Here is a 10111-nt window from a genome sequence, read left to right as displayed (position 1 = left end):
AAGTATTTCTCATCAAACCTGCAAGGCACACACGGCTTCTTCTTTTGGCGGTTTCCCGACATACTTTTTTGCAGGTTTTTATCAGGGCTGTAAGCTGGATTCTTCTACGTGAGAGTATACCTGAGATACAGGGAGTTGTACGCAGCAGGACCTCAGCAATAACCACACCAGAGCTTGGCTTTGGGTCTTGTCCAAAATGCACCATCTTGCCACAGTCCCCCCCCCCCCCCCACTTTCCCCCACCCCCCCAAACTTTCTCACCAGTAAGCATCTGCACCCATCTGGGTGCCTATCCAGCTGTCTATGCTGTGTGCTGCAATGACAGGAGCTTCTGCATGCAGAGGGTCCTGCAGGTTCAAGAGCTGCTGATGGGGCTGAGTCACTTTTCTTCCATCAGAGATGCTGATGAGATGCCATAATCTCCGTTTCTAATGTGATTGGGGGAAGGAGAGCCCTGCTTCCTTGGGGGCTGGCTGTGCCACTGAAAACCCTTTAAAACCCCCAAACTTTGCCCTGTGCAGCTGTCGGATACCCATGGCCTGACTTCATAATAGGAGCACAAAAAAAGATTGATTTTTTTAAAATTTTTAAAACAGAAAACCAGGTCTTTCCTTCATCAACCCATCAGTTTGAATTTCTGCATTTCACTCCCTAACCCTTCGTAAAGGGCTTTCATAAAGGACCATAGAAAGTATACACCGACTATGAGGCTTCCTTCTTCTCTGGCTCTCAACCCAACCTATGTATCTACTTTTCACTGTCCCCCTCCCACTAGTCCACCCTTCCTCCTTGTGGTGCCACTTCCTTTGCCAAAATAACTTTTTTAATTTTTTTCCCCAACTTGGCTGCCCTAAATCACCCCCCAGCAGCTGAAGCCATGATATGGAGGAACAGACATGGGGAATATGGATGGTGATGGGCGACAGGATTTGTGCTAGGCTGTGCAGCCTACAGTGATGGTTGTATTTGCCATCCTTGCCCTCATTAGGAATTGCTTAACACCACCCCATCCACTATCAACCTTGTCCTTGTTGGAAAGCCACACAGAAAAGAGGGTTTTGGGTGAGATGGTAAATTATAGGCCAGACTTTGAGAACCACTCATTATGGCAGAGCTTCTCTGGAAAATTGCCACCACGGGATATTGCTCCTCCCAACAGCCTGAAAGGGACTTGGCCTAACAAAATGCTGAGTGAGGGCTGCAAAATCTGGCCTGGCGTGTGAATGATTTTAAAGCATTCTCCACCTTGAGCTGGTCCAAACTGCAGCATATGAGGCAATGTTATCAGCCTTAACTGACGTGTTGTAGCAGAAGCAGATGCGTCCACACCGGGGAAGTGATACCCTAATAGCTGTAATGGCTACGTGTAGAGCGGTGGCAATTGCAATCACCTTGGTGGTGATGATTGCTCTCGGCAGCTTCCTGCCCAATTAAGACATCCTTTGGAAAGGGCCTCCTATGGTGAGGAGCTCAAGACACTACACTAAGGATGTGTCAGTTGTCAAGATTTTTTTTTCCTTTTCTTCCCCTCCCTCCACCCTGTGATTATTGCCTTAAATAGCAATGTTTTCTTTGTCAAGCTTGTTGGGAAGAAATACTCTCATGTTGGATCAGCAAACAGATGCATCTAAATAGGTTGGATGAGGGGATCCAGCCTTTGCCAGGCTTTGCAGAATTGTCTAATAATAGTGTTTTACTTTGGAAAGAAGAGGGGAAATTGAATTTATCACTCCCAGACCCTCATGATAGGCAGTGTAGATGGATGGAGGCCCACCAGGATCTGCTAGGCTACGTTGCTCTCCTGGACACAAGGATTGCTCCAAGCTGACCTTGTCCCATTGGGGAAGCGAGCGTGCACTGCCATGGGCCACAATCCAGCAAGGCCAAATCTCCTCCTAATTTGTAAAAGGCCAAAATTCTGTTGTCTAGTCCCAAAGAGGAGATAAAATATCTTGCAGCAGGACTAAACCCAAACAGGACACCCATGACACGTGGGGAACTTGGATTTTCCGACACTAAGTGGGACTGGGCTTGAATGGGAGACAAAAGTTGAGCAGCCAATTAAAGGAAGCCTGATTAATTCTTGCTTTCCTTTCTTTTAATTGCTATCTGCCCACAGTGTGGGCAGATATCCAGGGTATCCAGGCATAGGGTTCTTCTGCCTTCAGTTAGACAGTCAAAAGTTACACATATAAACCTCTCCTAGCCATTTAAATGCCCTCTGCAGATCAAGGAGAGACACATTCAGTTGCTCCATCAACAGTTATTTCTAAGCTGCAAAAACAACTGGAAACTGGAAACTGAAAAATAAAATTGCTTCCTTTCCCATTTTAAAGAGTAAAAGAGAGTTTTAAGAAAACAATTTCTGTTTATTCGAAAGCCTCGAGAGACACGAGACAATTCATTTCAGTCACTAACTCCATCAAAGGCTGATGCTTGAGGTTTACTCAATGAATTGCTTAGCATTAAACTCAAAAGTATGTTGAAAATTTATGCGCTAGGTATCCAGGACCTTGGTTACTTGATGTGTCTTAAAGGAATTTTAAATGCTGTTTTGCATCTGTCACTTTAACAGAAATTTCCTCTGCAAGTAAAGAGTGATTGCCACCGATAAGTCCAAAATTAGTATTATTCATCATTGCCTAGGAAGACTTAAAAGATGCATAAATTAGAAACTGAAATAGAGTGGTGGCAGGCTATACAACTGCTTAAACAAATACGTTCATAGTCGTGTCCACCTGGTTGGAAAACACAGTTGAAAGGCAAGAATGGGCTGTAAATCTCCAAGTTTTACAATGGGCAACTGAGAAGAATTAGCCCTGCTTAAGGGATATAACTATGAATTGTAAATGAAAAACATTATTAAAATCAAATCATTCAAAGGAAGACTTTCTTCTCCCTTATTTTAAATCGTGATTAAAATTCATAATTTAAGACACATCCATTTAAATCAAAGCACCCTGCCATAAAATGAGGTTTTGAACCCTTCGTGAGGCTTTAATGAGAAAAAAGGACCTTCTTCTATTGAATGCATTAGTTAATGGGGATTTATTGGTACCATTCATGGGTAGGAACTGTCTCAGAGGCCTTCAAAATTGCATAGACTGAGAATCTTGAGGGGGTTTTTTTTAGCTGTCTGGTAAAATCTTAAGGAAACAAAACAATTTTCTATACTAGGGTGTTGTAATAAGCTCAAAACTTACTTTTCCACAGTATTCCACATGACTGTTTGGAACGGGAAAATTTATCACTTGTTCCAAAGAGGTCAGCATCTCATTGCTTTTTAGGCATGGGAATTACCCCGGGGCTTGAGCGAGCATGGAGGCAATGATCTCAAGAGCCACCGAGGTGGGCTGAGATTAACTCCTGCACGCTTGAAAAATGCACTTCACAGCATTGTGTCAAGCCAGATCAGGGGACTGATCCATCTGGAAACTAAACCAATATTAGAAGGAAAAAAAAAAGTAAAAAAGAGGGGGTGGTTTCATGCATTTACTGTGTGTTGCTACTTCCTCTGCTTTGCCAAGAGAAACCCATGGGAACAGATTTTTATTTGTTTAGGCTCTGAAACCAAATCTGGTCACCAGCAGCTAGAGAGTGGGCTGAAAAAAATGCATGAATGAGAATGCAGGTTTCGGAGTTGTGCAATTGCAACCTGGTTTGAGGGTGCTCCTTATTACCTGGCCTAGTACCTGGTAAGAAACTTGCTTCCCTTACCTGGGCTTTAAACATTTCTTCTGTTGCTTAATAAATTAGAAATCTCCAAGGACAACTTTTAACTGCTTGCTTAGTGTACATATATATTTGTGTATATATATATATATATATACACACACACATATATCCAGGATCTTGGCTGCTTGTTGTTACTCCAGTATAACCCCTGCTAACTGGATCCATGCTGCGGAGCACAGTGCATCGCTTTAACTACTCTGCTTTTTCTCATAGTCAAGGCACACGGTATCTTGATAAGCAGTGTATAACAGTCACCCTGAAAACTATCCATTTTCCGCAGGCTACAGCAGAATAATTTAAACTTCTCATTTGTTTTTCCTTATTTGTGTACGTGGTGGAATGTCTTATCTCACTCTCCTGCCTTTAGACTCCGGGGAGGAGGGAAAAAACCATGGCCTTTGCTATTAGGTTTCAAAGAAGGATCTTCTCAAACACAATTTCTCTAAACTCGTCTGCAGAGTGAGAAATTTGGCATTTTCTCTTTGCCTCTGTCTAACAGAAGTCACTTAGAATAAATGCCTGACAAGGTTGTCTCCTCATTTCTCTACAATAGATTTAATATATCTTTAAGTACTACAGCTTAATAACTCGAAGCCAATTTCTCTAAGCCTCCTCCTCCAGTTAGATTTACTAAAATCAATTAAGGCTGAGAGAGAAAATTTCAGCCTTTGCCATTAATAACCAAGGCCTTATTCTTCCACTGCAAAATGATCTTACTCCTCCCGTTCACCAGCCTCATAAGCTGTGTGGCATAAGACCAAAGTCCCCTGCACACAGTTTGTAAGACAGAGAAAAAGCCACTGGATCAATCCTATTTTTATTAAGGATGCTAAGAATATGAGCCAGACCTCAAAGCAACATCTAAAAAGGACTAACTCAGAAACAAAAAAAATACCTTTTTCATTCTGGAGGAGGTTTTAACACAGATTCTGTCTGTATTTCTAAGACACCTGTCTTCAAACACAGACTTGTTTTTTTAAATCAAAGGACCGCATTCTTCCTATTTGTCTTTCCATTTTGCAGCCTTTAGGGTGTACACCTCATCCACTCCAAGAAGTTCTTCCAAAGCTTGAAACTCACTTCTTTTTTTGATCTTTTTAAGCAAATACAGATACTGTTATGCAACATAAGGGTTTCCAGGGGCAAATGCTGGATATTTTTGCTGTAACATACGACCGTGTTGATGTGCATGTATGGAGACAAGCATCTCTAGAAGCCAAATCATCCCAAGACACATCTAAATTGCCTTCAGAAGATGCACCCCCCTCTCTACTAACAGTAACTGGATTCAGAGACAACTCAGCTCCAACCCTAAACACCTTGGTTAAGTATCTGAACCTACCTGGCATCAACTTGGGTTTAGCAGGAGGACAAATCAACTCGCCCGCAACTACAGAAGATCTGGCAACACCAGGACTTGCAACTTTCCCTTCCTCCACAATGCAGCTCAGCCCAGGGACACATTCCCAGACCCTGCACTACACCAAGACATGGGACCTTGGATGTTACGCACAAGTGGAGCCATGCGGAAAGCCAAATCTCAACCTGGCACGTTGCCCTCCCGCAGCTGGTTTATTGCGGACGCACATCTAAAAGCAGGTGCACCAGCAGCCTTCAATTCCCATCGCCCAAAATAAAGGCTCGTTCTCCTTCGTTACCCCTTCTGCTCTATACACTGGGCATTGAGGCACTACAGTGAGTTAATTTTAATAAGTCGTTTGCATTCTCCCTGTCTACTTGCAATACTTTGTCACTGGCGCCTGCTGAGCGCTCCTGGCCTATGGCCAGGCAAGCCATGAGACATATGTGCGGGCCGCCCCTGCCTTAGGCCAAGAAAAGCCATGAGACATATGTTATTCACGGGACAGAAAAGGTGCCTGCAACGTGCACGGCAAAGATGCAAATATTGCAAAGAAGCCACATTTAATGATGAGAAAAACTCCAGCGAAAAGACCTGGGACCCAATAAGCAAATGATCAATGGAGGATCTTGGTGACTTTGGGTTTTGGAGCAATTTCATTCCATCTTTTGAAGGAGAGAGGGTTTTTTGTTTTTTTTTCTCTTTAGGATTGATGGGGAATTCTGGCATTTGCTGTTTCCCAATGGCTTTCATCAATATTTGGTACTGAAGGCTGACTCTGAGACAAACTATGGCTCAAGTCAAGTCAATATGAGCATGCAGTCTCACCCCAAATAACACAACACAGAGCTCTGCACTCCCAGAAGGCAGTAAGTAACCTTACTATTGGCATTTTCCAAGACTCCCCCAGGCACTCACTATTTCTAGCACTATTTGCAATTCAGAGCCAAGCTAACTTGAAGCAAGCTAAGTCATCCTTGAAGGAACCTGTCCTTTTTTGGCTGTGGGAGGAGGTGAGGAAGCTGATACCCATCACCTGGGAGTTTAGCTATAAGAAAAATACCACTACATCAGCATGGCCCCAGGTGGTCAGGTTGTAAAGGGGTAGAAATGAGTGGTGCAAAGTCAGCAAATCCTCTCGAATCACCGCACAGGGTCGAGCTCCAAATTTATTAGATGTCATGAAAAAGCCCTCTAAATATGTGACTTGTATCTTCTCCCCTTGCAGCACCGTGAGGTTGCTCCTGGCCATGGAAGGCTGTTGTTGCATTGCAGCTCCCTTCTCGCCAGCCCTTTGTTGTTGCTATTTGCACTGCAGCAGACCTGGAGACCCCAACTGAGAGCATCTCCCCATCCCTGAACACTCACTGCATGGTCTCTCCACAGAACACGCACAGTGTAAGCAGATACATGCATAATAAAGTGAGAAACTTGGACACAGCCAGTCCTTTAAAACAGCATTTCAGCTCTTCAGGTTCATAGCATATCACATACGATTTTTGGACAATGACAAAGAAGTTAATCTTTTTCTCCCCAGCTCTATCTGCTTTCTTGGACAGGGTTGATTAGCTCAAAAGTATCATGTTTTTGGATACAGACTAACCTCAATGCTTAGGCACCTCGGAACTGGAGCAGTGGGCAGAGCACATTCCTCTTGCCTCCACCCAGTTTCAAGTGGATCTACGTATTCCTCAAGGAATGAGGGGGAAAAAAAACACTGTTTGTTTTTTTTTTTTGGTTGAGTGCCAATGGCACACGGAAAGGGTTTTGGAGGAGATGGGTGGTGCATCCCCAGAATTCACCAAGCAGTAGGACCTGCAAGATCCCCCATGCAAAACCAGGCTCAAAGGTGGTTCAAAGGCTGCAAGAGAAGGATTTGGTGGATTTGCTTGGCAGTCCCAAGACAAAAAGCACTGCTTTCTGTTACATGGACTATTCGGCAAAGCCCTGGGGGCTGTGGGAGAACAACAAATGCCAGATGACTGTGTGCATCATTTAGATTAAAAAAAAGAGCAAGATTTGGTCAGAAGCTCTCTGTGAAGGAAAGGGCAGGCATTGTAAGAATTCAGAAACAACATCCTTAGGTGGAGAGTGGCCCGTTATGGAAGAAGCCGTGCACGTAAACAGGCTTTCGATGAGGAAGTTGGCAGAAGCATATGAAAACACTTCGGAGGGTTTGTGAGATTTCACATGCCTGCACACGGGGAATGGACCAAACCGGGCCACCCGGATTCCTGCAAAGTTCAAACCCTCCCATGGTGTTCAGCTCTCAGGAGAGCTGAGGGTGGCCGTCTGTCACACAGGTGTGCTGGGAGCAGAACTGCAGGTGAGGGGGATGCTCAGACTCACAACCTGCATTTTCCCTGCCTACATCAGCTCAGCAGCCGGGAGGGAGGAATTTGTGTAGGTTGTTTGCTACCTGCTTGGTCCTGCTACTGCTTGGACCACCTGGAGATGTAGCTACTGAAGGTGCTTGGGGCTTGAGCCCCCCTGTAGCACAGAGCAGCTCAGCTGGTTGTTATGGTGGGATCCCACCTCCCCAGGGCATCACCCTGTAAGGATGGAGCCACGCTCGCCCCATCCTCCCTGGTTCTGCAGAGCATCAGGGGTCTCAGTGCTGTGGTGGGTCCTTGGGGACAGGACAAAGGGGCCACCCAGTCAAGCATTATGGAGAAGGGCATAAAATTCAGGGCAGGGGCGAGCAGGTGGGATGGATGTGGTCCTGCACCTAAACCCCAGCTCTGCCCTTGTACATCAATATAACACCCCAAATAACACTGGGGCTGTTGCACAGCCTGAAGGGCCCTCGCTGACTGTGACTGACCTCCATCAGTGCCCATGGCCTGAGCCCCAAAACACCCCAGAGCTCATGTGGGCAGGCTTAGGTTTTCGTAGAGGATGCAGACGGGAAGAGAAAATGTGTGATTTATAAGGCAAATAATAAGCAAAGTGCAACCCCTGCCTCCCTGCAAATGCTGAGAGCAGATATTTCCAGCTGGCCTCCCATCACCGCCAACATGAATGATCACCAGCCTCCTCATCATAAGCTTTTAAAGCAACTCTCAGGAATTAAATCAGTGTTTTGCCCCGCTCCAGCTCCTTTCATCCAAGGATCTTCAAGTGCTTTACAAACAATTCTTTAATTAAACCTACTTAAACAGACCCACGGGGGTATCGTTACCCTATCTGCTTTGCCACTGGGGAATCAAAGGCATTGCACCGCTAAAACGGCTTGCAAAAAGGTTGCAAAAACCTTATTGAAGTTCCTCCGACAGCAAATAAATAAGTAGACACACTCTGCTTCAATGCTGACTTTAAAACGCTCTGGTTAAAGCTTTTTTCCCTCCTCCTGTAGGCACGGCCCCGATTGCTCGCTCCTGCCCGTGTTAAGATTAGTATTCGATGGACAAAACGGATTTTAAAAAATGCACATCTTTGACAGCCTGTCTTAGACAAACTGGAACTCCCAGTACCAGGGAGCCAGTGCAGCTTTGGGCATGAAAAGGGGTGTTTTGGCAACAAGGATTTAAAACCCATCAATCTTTGGTTTGCTTTGAGCCAAACAAAGGGCCGATCTCCGGTAAAACACCTTCCTGCTTTTTTTTGCCCCCAGGACAGGTTTGACCTGTGGCTCTTTTTACTCCTCTGAGCATAAGGTATCATTTTTTCTCTTCCTGATGTGATTTTGCTATCAGACCCCCAGTGGAATAGAAGATCTAATACGGGAAAAATAAATAAAATAAAGTGTCCTGTGAATACTCTGTAATGGGTAACTCTGAGACCCTTGCAGGCTGGTTGAATTTAAAGACGTTATTTGCCCAATGTCACATTCTTGCGCACACTGACTGTGCCTTCCCTGCGGCTGATTTTATTCTGATTTACAGCAGTGGAAATCAGGGGGGGAATCTCTGCAGAATCAGGGGTTTGGATGATACGAACTGGAAAGCCAGTATTTCTAGCGAAAGAGCCGTACCCATAATAGCCGCTTTTGAAAACTTCAGCAATCTCGGGCTGCTCTGCCTCATGCGCGATGTTGTCACCTTCTTCCTCATGACACCCAAAACCACACTCCAAAATCCCAACTCCCCACTCGCCCACCCATTTCATATCCAATTTTAACATGCCGGCTCCATCCCAATTGCTATTTTTTAGGACACCAAAAAACTTAAGAGTTTCACTTCCAAACCCAACTTCCTCCCATTTTAGCGGGGGGGGGAAAGAATTTTAGGCTTTAGGTAGCTCAGATGGTCGCAGCAGATACCAGCCTTAGAGTTAAGCACTGCTGGGACCCCAAACCCAAACACTCAGATGCCTATTTTGTCCTCTGAGAAAGAAAATCCTGGTGCCAATACCCAGGGAACAACATAAAAGCGTCTCTAAGGAGCTTATTTCAAAACTTAAGAGTGGCAACGAATGGCAGAAAACACTGTTCTGAAGGACTTAATTGAATAATTTCCGAGAAAAATGTAATAGGATCACTTGAGAGTGCTATAGAAACAGGTCCTTCCATCATCCTACAGCTAAAAGCCTGTTTTGTACCAATCCCAGCATATTTATCACTCTGTTTTGAAAAACAGAACAAAACCTTCTGAGAAGGCAAAGTCAGCTAAACTTCGCTAAATTCTGGCCGGCACAAGAAAAACTGCATTAACAGCTCCTACTTTATGCCAATATCAATGAGGCTGAGGCTTTTTGAGTTTTAATGGGAAGAGAAATCTTCTCTTTTGAACCCCACGTTGGCATCAGGGAGAGGTGGGGGCTTCACACCTGCTCACCCACCAAGACCCAGCACCACAAGTCTTGAGAGGAGCGTGGAAAAAACCCAGAGATTTCAGCCAGACTCCTGTGAATTCACCCCATAGTCAAACCCCCAGCGCCCTGCCTCCACTTGAGCTTTTACCTCCGGAGCATCCCCCAGCTTTTGTTACCTTGAATAAAAGCACATTCAGCTCAGCAGAGGCTCTGCTGGGAGACATGACCCAGACCAAGGTTTCACCTTATTTTATTATTTTATTT

General features: G+C 44.9%; 1 protein-coding gene across 1 annotated transcript in view; it reads right to left on the bottom strand.

Moving 5' to 3' along the window:
* PODXL (podocalyxin-like) overlaps positions 1 to 9217 on the bottom strand; it is a 40304-nt gene extending 31087 nt beyond the window's left edge. The window contains exon 1 of the mRNA XM_010181612.1: positions 9069 to 9217. Within this exon, the coding sequence (XP_010179914.1) occupies positions 9069 to 9217 (149 nt within the window). The remainder of the gene's footprint in view (positions 1 to 9068) is intronic.
* Positions 9218 to 10111: the final 894 nt, after the last annotated feature.

The sequence above is a fragment of the Mesitornis unicolor genome, unplaced genomic scaffold (assembly GCF_000695765.1).
Source record: "Mesitornis unicolor isolate BGI_N332 unplaced genomic scaffold, ASM69576v1 scaffold7360, whole genome shotgun sequence".
Classification (NCBI taxonomy): domain Eukaryota; kingdom Metazoa; phylum Chordata; class Aves; order Mesitornithiformes; family Mesitornithidae; genus Mesitornis; species Mesitornis unicolor.
The sequence above is the reverse complement of the archived record's forward strand: the minus strand, read 5'-3'. Positions and strand labels throughout refer to the sequence as shown.